Source organism: Saccopteryx leptura, chromosome 1 (genome assembly GCF_036850995.1).
Source record: "Saccopteryx leptura isolate mSacLep1 chromosome 1, mSacLep1_pri_phased_curated, whole genome shotgun sequence".
Classification (NCBI taxonomy): domain Eukaryota; kingdom Metazoa; phylum Chordata; class Mammalia; order Chiroptera; family Emballonuridae; genus Saccopteryx; species Saccopteryx leptura.
The window spans coordinates 386,283,330-386,298,350 of NC_089503.1; the positions used below are offsets into that span (position 1 = coordinate 386,283,330).

The 15,021-nt window shown below is 52.1% G+C and overlaps 1 protein-coding gene across 2 annotated transcripts in view; it reads right to left on the reverse strand.

Moving 5' to 3' along the window:
* KIFC1 (kinesin family member C1) overlaps positions 1-15,021 on the reverse strand; it is a 15,841-nt gene continuing 820 nt past the window's right edge. Inside the window, exons 2-11 of one of the 2 annotated variants that reach the window (XM_066359651.1) lie at positions 9,416-9,553; positions 9,195-9,294; positions 8,660-8,713; positions 8,498-8,548; positions 7,918-8,318; positions 5,438-6,217; positions 4,517-4,807; positions 4,355-4,428; positions 4,140-4,215; positions 1-186 (exon numbers count right to left, since the gene is read on the reverse strand). In XM_066359651.1, the coding sequence (XP_066215748.1) occupies positions 142-186; positions 4,140-4,215; positions 4,355-4,428; positions 4,517-4,807; positions 5,438-6,217; positions 7,918-8,318; positions 8,498-8,548; positions 8,660-8,713; positions 9,195-9,294; positions 9,416-9,553 (2,010 nt within the window). In that variant the 3' untranslated portion in view covers positions 1-141. Of the gene's footprint in view, positions 187-4,139; positions 4,216-4,354; positions 4,429-4,516; positions 4,808-5,437; positions 6,218-7,917; positions 8,319-8,497; positions 8,549-8,659; positions 8,714-9,194; positions 9,295-9,415; positions 9,557-15,021 lie in introns of both variants that reach the window. The other variant, XM_066359649.1, reaches the window with a different exon arrangement.

Below are 15,021 nucleotides of genomic sequence, written 5' to 3' on the forward strand. Positions count from 1 at the left end.
ACTGCTAACAAAACCTTTATTTAAAAAAAAAAAAAGCACAAAAAACTTTTCTTTGATAGGCCCAGGTAACTGCACCCCACCACCACCACCCTATAAAGCATCTCCAGCCCCCTCCCACCCCTAGATGATCTGGATCTGTCTTCATTTCCTGTTGGCCTGGGCAGTACCAATAACACACTGGTTCACCTGTGGGCAGGGGGGTAGAGACAGACAGGATTAAAAAGTTTTCAGAGTAACCAAGAGGCCTGGTTTCCAGATATCGCCCCCAGCCCCCACTAATAGGGCTGCCCTCAGAGACTGCCGAAGGAAGGGCTCTGAAGGCAGGTGCACGCTGATCTCAGCTAGGGTTGGTTCTTATGCCCCTAGGCATGCTAGGTCTGAAAAGGCCTGAGAGGGGATGGAGGCCTCGCACAGAAGCAGAGACAGAAGAAGCTTTCGGACCACAGTTTAGAGAGCCCAGAGCCCTCCCATCACTAATGTGGATTAAGTTGGATAGAACGATACTCATTAAGGGACCAAGGCTCCCCGCAAAGGAATGATTTCTAATCTAGGGCAGGAAATGGACAAGATGACCCTGGAATAAAGACTCCTGGAGACTAGTCTAAAGGACACAGGAGCTAATTCGAAGGAGCACACACTGGACAAAGATGGAGCTATAGAAACGACAAAATTATAAAATTACCATTTTAACACTCCCTAATGAAATATCAGACATGGGTATTATTACTGCTTGATAAAAATCACTAGGTGAAAAAGTTGATGGGGATTTTTTTTATGGATACATCAGGCTGACAACATCCAAATGGAATGATCAATATTTGTGTCATTAAAAGTGAAATAACTAGGTATTAGGTGCCTCCTGACATGCTGCAATAGAAAGCATGCCACCCCATGTAAGTTTTCTTGCTAATAAATCTAAACCTGCCTGACCAGGCAGTGGCACAGTGGATAGTACATTGAACTGGGACGCAAAGGACCCAGGTTTGAAACTCCAAGGTTGCATGCTTGAGTGCGGGCTCATCCAACTTAAGTGCAGGGTCACTGGCTTGAGCGTGGGATCATAGACATGACCCCATGGTTGCTGGCTTGCGCCCAAAGATCACTGGCTTGAAGCCCAGGGTCACTAGCTTGAGCCCAAGGTCATTTGGCTTGAGCAAGGGGTCACTCGCTCTGCTGGAGCCCCCCCCCCCCCAGGTCAAGGCGCATGAGAAAGCAATCAATGAACAAGTAAGGTGCAACAACGAAGAGTTGATGCTTATCATCTCTCTCCCTGTCTGTCCCTATCTGTCACTCTCTCTGTCTCTCTTGCTTTACTAAAAAAGAAAAAGAAATCTAAACTTCATTTAAATCTAACAACAAAAATTATGGAGGAAAGAGGAAGCCCAACCAAAATCCAAAATCCAGTTATTCTATAGGACAAATGACCCTATTTCTTCAACAAATAAATGCCATCAAAGGGGATGGAGTTACTGTAGATTAAAAGATATTTAAGAGATAATTTCAACTAAATGATATAAATGGCCCTTGCTTTTTTTTTTTTTTTTAAGTGAGAGGAGGGGAGATAGTGAGACTCCCGCATGTGCCCTGATGGGGATCCACCCAGCAACTTTGTCTTGGGCCAATGCTGGAATCAACAAGCTATTTTTAGCACCTGAGGCTGAGGCATTGGGACGAACGGAACTATCCTTATCACCCACCCAGGCCAACACTCAAACTAATGAGCCACTGGCTACGGGAGGGGAGGAGGGAGAGAAGGGGAAGAGAAGCAAATGGTCACTTCTCTTGTGTCCCCTGACCAGGAATCAAACCTGGGACGTCTATATGACGATAGTAGATCCACTAAGCCAACCAGGCAGGATTTCGATCCTGATCAGAACAAGCCTAATGTATGAAAGACATTTCTGGGACAATCAAGTGACATGTAATATAAACTGGGTATTAGAGGATATTAAAGAGTTCATGTTGTTTAGTGTTAATGATATTGATATAACTTTATCTGAATTACTAGAAAGCAAGGGAAATCCTAATCAAAGCAGGTCAGGTCGGGGTGCTCCAGGCGGCTACTTCCAGACAGCAACAAAGGCTGAAAGTCCAAATGGAGCAGAAGGGTACACCTGATCAGAGACCCTAAATAAAGCCAGAACCCATTGCTGGGCTATAGCCTCAGAAAAATTAATAACCAGTGAAAAAAAATGACCCTTAGAGGCAGACAGTAAGCAAGTTTCTGACTTAGTTCTGGAGAAGGGACCGTAAGTCTCCAGGAGAACGCATGGCCGTGGCCACAGCTAAACCTCCTGGGGTTTGGGGTCTGAACTCACATTAGCTTGGAATGGTCTGAAAAACCTCTTAAGTCTCTTTTGATCCAGCAATCCCATGTCAAGGAATCCTTCCCTAGATAGTTAAGTAACTAAACAAGTAGAAAATGACAAGGTTTGTCAACATGGCCTTGTTTGTAAAAGGGTGGAAACTACCCAAGTGACCAGTAGAGGGAACTGGTGGATAAACTTTGGTCCATCCACACCGTGTAGTCCTGGGCTGATGTAAAAACAATGGAATGATCTGTGTGCTAGTGAAGAGTAATCTTGAGGCTGTCTTGTTAAATAACACAAGCCAGAATAATACATATATATATGAGGAAGAGAAAGGGAGAGAGATAGATGTCTTTTATATAAGGAGGAAGGGAGTAAGCACATGCCTGCTCCTTTGCATTTGGAAAAGGAAACAGAATAAGTCAAATGGTAAATGATAAAAGTGACAGGTGGGGAGGATAAGGTGGATAGGCTGGTGTGTAGTTTTCTATGCAGTTTTGACCTTTACCTTTTATTTTTTAATTTTTCCATTGAGCCACCAGGCCAGGGCTTTAACTACCTATTTTTAAAAACTTAAAAATGGACCCTGGCCAGTTGGGTCAGTGTTAGAGCGTCGGCCTGGCGTGCAGGAGTCCCAGGTTCGATTCCCGGCCAGGGCACACAGGAGAAGCGCCCATCTGCTTCTCCACCCCTCCCCCTCTCCTTCCTCTCTGTCTCTCTCTTCCCCTCCCGCAGCCAAGGCTCCATTGGAGCAAGGTTGGCCCGGGTGCTGAGGATGGCTCTGTGGCCTCTGCCTCAGGCGCTAGAATGGCTCTGGTTGCAACAGAGCAACGCCCCAGATGGGCAGAGCATTGCCCCCTGGTGGGCGTGCCGGGTGGATCCCGGTTGGGCGTGTGCGGGAGTCTATCTAACTGCCTCACCGTTTCCAACTTCAGAAAAATACAAAAAAAAAATTTTTTTTTTAAATAATAATAAAAACTTAAAAATGGGCTTGGCTGGTTGGCTCAGTGGTGGAACATCGGCCTGGCATTTGGAAGTCCTAGGTTCGATTCCTGGCCAGGGCACAGAGGACAAGTGCCCATCTGCTTTTCCACCCTTGCCCCTCTCCTTTCTCTGTCTCTCTCTTCCCCTCCCGCAGCCAAGGCTCCATTGAAGCAAAGGTGGCCTGGGGGCTGAGGACAGCTCCATGGCCTCTGCCTCAGGCACTAGAATGGCTCCGACTGCAGCATAGCCATGCCCCTTGGTGAGCATGCCAGGTGGATCCCGGTCAGGCGCATGCGGGAGTCTGTCTCTCTGCCTTCCCACTTCTCACTTCAGGAAAAAAAAAAAAACAACTTAAAAATGGCCCCGGCCTGTTGGCTAAGTGGATAGAGCATTGGCCTGGCATATGGACATCCCAGGTTCAATTTCCAGTCAGGGCACACAGGAGAAGCAACCATCTGGTGCTCTGCCCCTCCCTCTTCCTATTCTCTCCCTCTTCCCCTCCTACACTCAGTGGTTCATTGGTTGGAGCATTGGCCAGGGTACTGAGGATAGCTTGGTTGGTTGGAGGGCGTCAGCCCCAGGCACTAAAAATAGCTTGGTTTATTCAAGCATCAGGGGGTACTGGATGGATCCTGGTCAGGGTGCATGCAGGAGTCTTACTATTTCTCTTCTTCTCACTTAAAAAAAAAAACAACTTAAAAATCCCCCAAAACCAACAGTTAAAAATCAATTTAGGTGGGTCCATGCTGCTGATGTTTAGCTAGTATAAATCCTTTCGGGTTGGATGTGCCCCTGGTCACAGAAGGACAGAAAGGGTCCAGGGTCTGGGGTCGGTAGTAACTGCACCTTGGAGGCAAAGCGTAGGGAGTTGAGAGTCTCAGAGACGTTCTCTTCCAGCGGGGAAATGTTCACAAACATGAGCCTGTGGAAAGAACAGGGGACCAAACCCCAGCATTAATGTCCAGGTGGAGCCTGGACCACGTCTCCATTTCCCCTTACCACCCCTGACCCCAACAGTACAGCGCCCCCATAAGATCCCTGCGCCTGTCCCTTTCACTCACATCTTTGCGCTCCCACCCAGAGAGTTCTGTAGCAGATAGGTGAGCTTGCTGTTCCGGTACGGCACGTGGGACTCCTGGAAGGTGGATGCGGTCAGGTGATTCAGACTAGACAGGGTTCGGCGGGGTCAGCTCCACGTCCCACCTGCCCAGCCCTATGCCCACCTTGTTGCTCAAGGCCATGATGACCAGCCCCAGTGTGGACAGGCTGCTGTTAATGGCCTGTGTCTCCCGAAGACGTTCCCGCTCCCCAGGACCGAGGGCTAAGCCAGGGTCTAGCCGCTCACTCCCGGCCAGGTCCACAAGGTTGAGGGGGGCCCCGCACTGTAGGCCTCGTCCAGCGTGCTCCCCAGAGATCTGCAGCTGGAACACGCTGTGGCTGCGTGACGACCGCTCGTTCTGGGCGGTGCGGGCCACAGCCCGGTTCTGGCGGGCCAGCTGGAGCAGAGCCTCCACCTGTGGAGGGGAAGAGTGGGAGGCAAAGGCAGACAGGGCAATGTCAGGAACGGCGTGAGTGACAGCCAGCACCTGCCCTAGGGAAGCCTTCCTTCCAGCCAGTGAAGAGACAAGTAAAATGCACAACGTGTCTGAGAGTACTAAGGCGCAGAATAAAAAACAGAAAAATACGGAGTGGGTGAAGGCGAGGGTGAGTGGTGGTGGGGGCAGTTTTAGACAACACAGCCAGGTCCCAAAACAGAGAGGGAGCAAGCCGTTCCAGAAGAGGGACGTTCAGGTGAAGGAACGAGCAAGCACAGGGACGCTGACATGGGACAAGTGTGACTAGAGGAACAAGGAATGGGCCAGGAGGCCGACAAGGGCTGGCGGGCAGTGAGTAAGCAGTAGCAGGTGAGGCCTGAGAAGCAGTGGGCAGGGGGCCGACGACAGCCCGTCAGCAGGGGCCTCTCTGCCCTGACGGCCAGTGGCTGCGGCAGATCTGCCCCACAGCCCCCCCCCCCCAAGCTGAAAGTGACACTGCCCCTCACACCTCCCCTTCCCTTCCTCCTTTGTTCTCCCGCCCCTCCTCCCCCTCCTCCACCTGTCTCCCATCCACGCCTCCCTGTCCATCACAGCACCGTGGGCACTCACCTCTCGCTCACAGGAGACAGGAACATAGCGGGCATTGGTGACGGTGAGCTCCTCGCTCCCGGGTCCCGCCCGGTGGATCTCGCAGTCTCCGCCCTGGCCTTTCCGCGCCCTGGTGGCCAGGAGGTCTCGGACGGTCTCGTTGTAGATCTCCACGTAGCTTGCCACAAAGCTGTAGGTCCAGCCCTGGCTACTCAGCTCCTGGGCCACAGAGAACAGGTGCCGCAAGGCCCGCGGGATCAGCCCTTCCACTTGGGGGTCTCCCCCGGGCCCACCCTCCATTGTGAAGGTCTTGCCGCTTCCTGTCTGGCCATAGGCAAAGATGCACACTGGGTAGCCATCCAGAGCCGACTGGACAAGCATGGCAATCTCCTCAAACACTTCGTCCTGTCCGCTCCCCGGCGGGAAGACCCGGTCGAAGGAGAAGTCGTGGCGGGTGGGTGGAGCGGGCGCCCCACTCAGGGTCCCACGCCGCTCATCAGACCGAAGGAGGCTGAGGTGGGTGGGAGGATCCAAGGGTCCAGCGGGGCCGGAGGGAAACAGCAGAAAGCCAGGGGGCGGGGCGGGCTCCCCTGGGAGGACTGGGCGGACCCGGCAGAACACCCGGATGTTGCCTTTGAGCTCCTGGAGCTGGTTGTGCAGCCGCCGGCGCTCCATCTCCAGCCCATGGAGCTGCTCTCCCCGCTCGGCCAGTGTGACCGCCTGGGCGGCTGTCGCCTCGCGCAGGGACGCCACCTCCGCCTGGCTGCCGGACAGAGCTGCTTCTGATGCCTGCAGCCTCCTCTGCCCAGAACAAAACAGACACAGAGGGTGAGATCAACCGAGAATCGGGACAAGCCGTGATGGGTGGGGGCAGAGGTGGGGCGGCCCTGCCCTCAAGGACTTCACAGTCTGGCAAAGAAGGAGATACCAAATTTCTCCATGCTTACGACGCGCCCATGTAGAAGATGCACCTTAATTTGGGGACCCGAAATTTGAAAACAATGTATTACCTAAAGTTACTATTTTTTTTTTTTGGTGGCAGGGATAGACAGGGACAGATAGACAGGAAGGGAGAGAGATGAGAAACACAATTCTTCATTGCAGCTCCTTAGTTGTTCATTGATTTCTCATATGTGCCTTGACCGGGGGGCTACAGCAGACCGAGTGACCCCTTACTCAAGCAAGTGACCTTGGGCTCAAGCTGGTGAGCCTTGCTCAAACCAGATGAGCCCGCGATCAAGCTGGTGACCTCAGGGTCTCGAACCTGGATCCTCCACATTCCAGTCCGACGCTCTATCCACTGCGCCACCGCCTGGTCAGCCAACCTAAAGTTATTGAACTCAAGTTTTATTAATCATAAAATTCATACAACTCCTCCTCATTACTGTCAAAACTCCCATCCATTAGCTTGTCCTCCTCTGTGTCTGATGACAGATCACTGTCTTCAACAATGAGCACAAAAACAAGCGCGAAAAAGTGGGAAATGCAGGTAAAAAGCCCCACAACCACTGTATAAGACACACCGTTTTTAAAACCCAAAGAGCTGTGTCTTACACATGGGGAAATACGGTAAGAAAATCGGAATCATGGTATCAGAGTAGGGGGTGCGATGGGCTTATCCAGAGGGGGCCCAGGAAGATGGTGTCCAGGCGGACACCCAGACATACAGGAGCGAACAAGGGAAGGACGGAGCACAGAAAGAACATTCCAGAGAGGGAAGCGCATGTGCAAAATCCCGAAATGAGTCTTCTGAGACCACAAGTATTCAATGGAGTTGGTACTCACTCACCAAGGGGTTGAGTGGCCACAAGAAGAGGGAAAAAGAGCAAGCGCAAACGCTTTTTTAAAATTGAACTTGTTGGGGTGGCAATGGTTAATAAAATGATGTGGGTTCAGGCCCTGTCCGGTTTGCTCTGTGGTAGAGCGTCGGCCTGGCGTGCAGGAGTCCCAGGTTCGATTCCCGGCCAGGGCACACAGGAGAAGCGCCCATCTGCTTCTCCACCCCTCCCCCTCTCCTTCCTCTCTGTCTCTCTCTTCCCCTCCCGCAGCCGAGGCTCCATTGGAGAAAAGTTGGCCCGGGCGCTGAGGATGGCTCTGTGGCCTCTGCCTCAGGCGCTAGAATGGCTCTGGTTGTGGCAGAGCATCGCCCCCTGGTGGGCGTGCTGGGTGGATCCCGGTCGGGCGCATGCAGGAGTCTGTCTGACTGCCTCCCCATTTCCAACTTCAGAAAATACAAAAAAAAAAAAAAATGATGTGAGTTCAGGTGCATAGTTCTGTAACACACACTCCGTATGTTGTGTGTTGGATGCATGGGGATTTTGGATCAGGAAAGAGAATGAGAGGGTGATGGAGCGAGGAGACACAGGTCAGAGGTCAGGGGAGCAGTGGAAACAGTGGGGTGGGGTGGGTGGAGTGGGGGCTGAGGAAGGCTGGGACAGGGGGAGGGTGGGGAGAGACACCTGGGGGGAGGAGGAGCGGGGTCTGGGAAAAGCGGCCCTCACCTCCTGCTCCTCCAGCCGGGCGGCCAGCTGCCTGCGCTCCTCCTGCAGCCCCAGCTGCTCCTTCTGCAGCGCCTGCACGAGGCTCTCCTGCGTGCCCAGCCGCTCCTCCAGCTCCAGGACCCGTGCACTCAGGGTCCCCAGCTGCTGCTGCCCGTGCTCAGCCTGGGCCCGTACTCGGGCCAGCTCCCCCTCCAGTGTCCTGCGCTCTGCGCCCAGGGCTGTGGCCTGCTGCTGAGCCTCCCGGAGCTGGGCCCGGAGCTGCTGGTTCTCCTGGTCCAAGGTCTGAGTCCTCTCACGGCAGCCTTTCAGCTCTGCTTTTAGGTCACACAGCTGACCCTTTAAGTCCCAGGCGGGGCGTTTGCCAGGTTTCTTCCCTTCCGGCTTGGGAGAAGCGGCTGCTGCTGAGTGGGCACAGAAAGGGCAGAGGTCGGGGAAGTCCCCGTCCTCCACCCCACCTCCCTCCGAGCAGCTAAGGGCCTCCACACCTGACAGGGAGGAGACCAAACGGGTCCTTCCGCCTACTCACCACCACCTCTGCCTTATCCCAGCCTCTCACCCAACACTTGTGTTTGTCACCTACTGCCAGGCTTCTGGGCAGGAACAGCAGGGCCTGGCTTCCGATTCTTCAACACTAGAGCGTTGGGGAGATGATGTCAGGAATTCTAGCCCAGCGACCTGTGCCTCCTCCTTCTCCCTCTCACGTACCCACAACCCTTCTAATCCAGCTCAAAGGGCTACTCACCTGCGGCGACAGCTGTGGAACACCGGGGTCCAGTCCTCTTGGGGACTTTGGGAGCTGCCAAGAAAGGCGGGAGGAAAAAGAGCCATCAGTCTCAGGGAGGCATGCACCCCGGCTGCACCGGGGCAGAGGACTTGCTTTTACTGGGGATTAGAAATGGGGTAACTTCCCACTTCCCCTCCATCTGGCCTGGGACCAGCCATGACTGAACTTGCCAGGAAACAAGCTGGACGGAGGGAAGCAGAAAGAACAGGGGACAGAACCAGATGGAAAGTACGCTTCATCTGTATCAAAGAAAGGTTGTAGAACACGTTGTATTGCTTGACTATCCACAGAATATTGCTGGAAGGACACACGGTGGCCCCTGGGGAGGGAACTGGGTGGCTGCGGGACAGAGGTAGGAGGGAGACTTTTCAAAAGTGTAACTTTTGTGCCTTTGAAATAAGTGAAACTTACCACCTATTCAAAATAAGCTAACATTGAAAGAAAAGAAGAAATCAGTCCAGAACACTGCTCTCTGCCCATCCACAGAACCCACCTGCGGTCCGGCCTTGCGCCTGGGACACGGTGGTGAGGACAGGTGCTTTGGGGTGGGACGGGGCAAATCTGGTCGCTGTGCCCAGGCCTCGTGTTCTTTTCTAGGGAAAGACAAGGAGGGGTCCACAGTCACCCTCCCTGATTAGTATACATACACGGTCTATCTCCCTCCCTCTCTCATCCGCACACGCGCGCACATACAGCTTTCCAAACCCTGCTCACCTTCTCAGGCTCCAAGACATCCTCCATCTGGTCAGGCCCCCTCTTACACCTGCTCCCTGGGAGAGGCAGCCGGGAAGGGACCTTGACCTGAGGCGTCTTCAACTCTATGTTCCCCTTCACTGCCAACAAGGGAGACCTCTGCTGGGAAAAGAGAGACACTTAAGACAACACCCTGGAGCACAAATGTCCAAAGAACTCCCCTTTTGGCCCCCAGCCTAATTCCCAACATCACCAGCAACAAGCATTCACTTTGTATCTCTTGTACCACAGATCCTGTGCCAGCCAAAAAGCACGGAATAGTGGGAGAAAATGCATAAGTGGGAGCACCTCTAAGAGAGAAGCAGGGCGGACATTGGACTTCAGGTCACCCTAAGGGTAGTACTTAAAAAAGCAAAAAGAAATAGATACTCCTTTTAGAAGGCAACTTGGCCCTGGCCGGTGGCTCAGTGGATAGAGCGTTAGCCTGGCGTATGGATGTCCCAGGTTCAATTCCCGCTCAGGGCACACAGGAGAAGTGACCATCTGCTTCTCTCCACCTTCCCCCTTCTCTCACTCTTCCCTTCCCACAGCCAGTGGCTCGACTGGTTCCAGCATGGCCCTGGCACTAAGGATAGCTCAGTGGGTAGATGCACTTCAGCTTCAAGCACTAAAAATAGCTCTGTACTCGAGCATCGGCCCTGATAGGGTTGCAGGTGGATTGGGGTGCATGCAGGAGTCTGTCATGTTATCTCCCCTCCTCTTACCTAAAAAAATAAAAGAAAAAGAAGGCAACTTAATCCTCATAGCAGCCCAGAAGAGGTGCTGTTATTAGCCTCATTTTGCAGAAGAAGGAAGGAAGGAAGGTATTAAGAGGTAAAAAAAGCTTGTCTAAGGTCACCAGCCAGTAAAAGGCAGAGCCAGGGTGAGAATCCAGTCTGATCTGGAAGCCATGTGTTTAACCATTAGACAACACTGCCTTGTCGGGCTTTGATGCTAAGCTAAGGAGGAGTTTAGGCTTTAGCTCTGCATATGTGGAAAGCTAGACAGTTTCTGATTAGGCATGCAAAAAAATGCCTTTCACATTAAATATACAATCATAAAGAACTAGAATGAGCTGTCAGCGGGCTGACTTGCATGGGAGGACTAGGAAGTGGCACGGCCAGTTTGGGGACCACACAAGCAGAAGTGCAGGTGGGGCGGCGGGAGAGAAGAGCTGCCTCCGGCCCGACCGGCGGTGGCGCAGCAGCAGCGTCGGCCTCGAAACCCCGAGGTCACCAGCTTGAGTGCAGGACCATCAACATGATCCTGAGGTCACTGGCTTGAGCAAAAGGCCACTGCCTTGGCTGGAGCTGCCCAGTCAAGACACATACGAGCCTGACCAGGCTGTGGCGCAGTGGATAGAGCATCGGACTGGGATGCCGAGGACCCAGGTTCAAGACCCCGAGGTCGCCAGCTTGAGCGCGGGCTCATCTGGTTTGAGCAAAAGCTCACCAGCTTGGACCCAAGGTCACTGGCTCGAGCAAGGGGTTACTCAGTCTGCTGAAGGCCCACGGTCAAGGCACATATGAGAAAGCAATCAATGAACAACTAAGGTGTCGCAATGCGCAATGAAAAACTAATGATTGATGCTTCTCATCTCTCCGTTCCTGTCTGTCTGTCCCTATCTATCCCTCTCTCTGACTCTCTCTCTGTCTCTGGTTAAAAAAAAAAAAAAAAAAGACACATACGAGAAGTGGTCAGTAAACAACTGAAGTGACGCAACTATGAGTTGATGCTCCTCATCTCTCTCCTCCATCTCTCTCTCCCTCTCCACTTCCTGTCTTGATCTCTCTCTCAAGAAGAGATCGAGTCAGTGCCTAGGGAAGATGTCTATGCCACAGTTACCAACCACTGTGGTTTGACTGGAACTGAGGGGTTTCTTAGGACACAGGAAACCTAGTGCCAACACCAGATCATTCCCAGGCAAACAGGGATAATCAGTCACTCTACTCCTATCTCACTGGCAGAAAAGCACCGTATACAGGCAGGTCAGCTTCCGGTTTTCACTAGAGGTCCTTTACTTCCAAGGCCAGTCTCTCTGCCCTTCAGTTCACTCCGTTCGTTCAGTGTTTACTAAGTGACAGGAAACGCCAGGGCTCTGGAGTAACAGCTGTGGTCTGCGCCCTCGGGATGCTCATGGGCGGTGGGGAAGGGAAGCATTTAAAGAGATGATGAAAACGTTACTTAGTGCGCCTGGCCTGTGGTGGCGCGGTAGATAGGGTGCTGACCTGGAACTTTGGGGTCACCAGTCTCAAACCCAGGGCTTGGCTGGTCAAGGCACACATCAGAAGCAACTACTACAAGTTGATGCTTCCCACACCTCCCCTCCCCTTCTCTCTCTCTCTCTCTCAAATCAATAAATAAAATCTTAACAAAATGAAAAATATTTTTAGGCAGTTCCTTGAGGATGAGAAAGTTGGCTTGATGAGTTTGAACCAAGAGCGTTGCAGGCAAAAAACAAGGAAGCCTGACCAGGTGGTGGCGCAGTGGATAGAGCATCGGACTGGGATGCAGAGGACCCAGGTTAGAGACCCCAAGGTCACCAGCTTGAGCGCAAGCTCATCTGGTTTGAGCAAGGCGCACCAGCTTGAGCCCAAAGTCGCTGGCTCGAGCAAGGGGTCACTCAGTTTGCGGTAGCCCCCTGGTCAAGGCACAAATGAGAAATCAATCAATGGACAACTAAGGTGCTGCAACGAAGAATTGATGTTTCTCAGTTCTCTCCCTTCCTGTGTGTCTGTCTCTACCTGTCCCTCTCTCTGACTCTCTTATCTCTGCCACACACACACACACAAAAAAAAAAAAAAAGCAAGGAAAAATCATTCAGTAATCCACTGTTGTGTTCAGCTGAGCACCGGGAAGTGCAGAGGAAGCGGGGTGGGGGCGGAGGGCTAGGGTTTGGGGGGTGAGAGCAGAGGCAGAAGTGAAGACTGGCGGTCGGCCCATGGGAAAGAGCCCGGAGTTTTCTGCAGGCAAGAGGGGACCCTACTGACTCTTTTAGTCAGGAGAATAATATGACTAGATTTGTCCTGAAAAAGCGAACTATGAGTGAAGTGAAGAATGAACGGAAGTAGAAGATGAATGGTATCAGAGGCAGGAACTGCACCATTCCTTCATCCGTCCATTCAGCAAGGACTTCTGCACTAAGATTTGCTGGAAGGCTGGCTCTGTGACAGATGTCGTTCTAGGTACTGGAGAGCCATGCACAACCAGGCTCTGCCTTCCCAGAGCTCACTGCAAAGGCAGCCCTTCCAGACTGGGGTGCCACACAACAGAACTAGCTCAGCTCTACAGAAGACAATCTATGTTCTCAGTTCCCCAAGAACGTATATAGACCTTAACATTCTAGGCGTCTAAAAGAGCAGTTGATTCAATAGAGACAGAGGATGTCTTAGGGCACTGGAGCTTAATCCTCAAGGAAATCAGTTGCAAGGGGCTGGTCTGAGTTTCAAGGGTAGAACTCTCTCTGAGAGAAGGTCAAGGAGGGGCTGTGTTACATGAAACCAAGCACAGGCGTCCCCTGTCTTATCTGCTGGACCTACCTACTAAGACCCCCAGTGGATGCCTAAAACCTCAAACAGGACTGTATCCCTATGTATATGTTTCTCCCAATACATGCACACCTATGATAAGGTATAATTTAGAGATTAACAACCACACCTAATAGGACAGTTTTGACAATATACTGTAATAAAAGTTATATGAATGGCTTTAGAGTCATTACTAAGTAAAATAGATCGACTTGAACACAGGCACCACAGTACCATGACAGTGGATCTGATAACTGAGAGGGCCACTCAGTGACGAACAGGTAGCGTATACAGGGTGGATATGCTGGACAAAGGGACAGTGTATGATACCGGCTGGATAGAACACATAGGCATGGACAGAATGGCATGCAACTTAAAACTGATGAATTGTTTATTCCTAGAATTTTCCATTTAGTATTTTTGGACTGCGATTGACCACACGTAACTGAAACCACAGAAAGCAAACAAAAACTGAGATAAAAGGGACCACTGAACTGACCTCACTAGGAGCTGCCTTGGGGGAGGGAGGGAGGGAGGGAGGGGGCAGGCAGTGAGGGAGATGGGAGTTCCCGCTGACTGCAAGATACCTGCCCTGGTTCCAAGAGTCAGGACCACAGGAGGGCGAGCTGGTTTGTTTCCTTTTGTTTTTTAATTAAACTTTTCATGTTAAAATCATTGTAGATTCACACACGTTGTAAGAAATAATACTGAGATCTAAGAGTCTCTTCGAGATCTAAGAGTCTCTGAAGGGCGAGGTTGGGAAGTTGAGCATTGGGAAAGTGACTTTGAGGCACATGTGATACAAACTGATACATTCAAGGATGTTCACAGAGCACCACTACAGAGAAACCTCTGAAACAACTGGATATCCTGGCTTAATTTTTAGTTTATTAGTGCTGTCTTTCCTTACATTAGATTTTAACACATTTGTTCTGTTCACAACAGTTCACTAGAGTGCCTAGTACAGTGTCTGCTACATGGTAGGACTCAATACAATACATTTGTAAAGGAATAATATCAGATGTCCATCGTTGGGGGAATATTTAAACTGTAATACATCCAGACCACTGGCTTCTACACAAATAAAAAGGGGGTAGAAAGGAGGTGGCATTTCCCCCCCTCCCATCTGCAGAAATGTGCACAAGGAATGCTTATTTTACCTTTGTTTAATCAAATGTAGCACGAAAACCAAATTTTTCTTTAAAATTTCCAAGGTCAGGCCCTGGCCGGTTGGCTCAGCGGTAGAGCGTCAGCCTGGCGTGCAGAAGTCCCAGGTTCAATTCCCGGCCAGGGCACATAGAAGAAGCGCCCATTTGCTTCTCTACCCCCCCCTCCTTCCTCTCTGTCTCTCTCTTCCCCTCCCGCAGCCAAGGCTCCATTGGAGCAAAGATGGCCCGGGCGCTGGGGATGGCTCCTTGGCCTCTGCCCCAGGCGTTAGAGTGGCTCTGGTCGCGGCAGAGCATCGCCCCCTGGTGGGCAGAGCGTTGCCCCTGGTGGGCGTGCCGGGTGGATCCCGGTCGGGCGCGCATGCAGGAGTCTGTCTGACTGTCTCTCCCGTTTCCAGCTTCAGAAAAATACCAAAAAAAAAAAAAAAAAAATTTCCAAGGTCAAACGCTGATTTTTTTTTTTTTTTGTAATAACCTGTGCCCCGCCCTGGCCGGTTGGCTCAGCGGTAGAGCGTCGGCCTGCCGTGCGGGGCACCCGGGTTCGATTCCCGGCCAGGGCACATAAGAGAGGCGCCCATTTGCTTCTCCACCTCCCCCCCTCCTTCCTCTCTGTCTCTCTCTTCCCCTCCCGCAGCCAAGGCTCCATTGGAGCAAAGATGGCCCCAGCGCTGGGGATGGGTCCTTGGCCTCTGCCCCAGGCGCTGGAGTGGCTCTCGTCAAGGCAGAGCTACGCCCCGGAGGGGCAGAGCATCGCCCCCTGGTGGGCAGAGGTCGCCCCTGGTGGGCGTGCCGGGTGGATCCCGGTCAGGCGCATGTGGGAGTCTGTCTGACTGTCTCTCCCCGTTTCCAGCTTCAGAAAATACAAAAAATAATAATAATAATAACCTATGCCCCT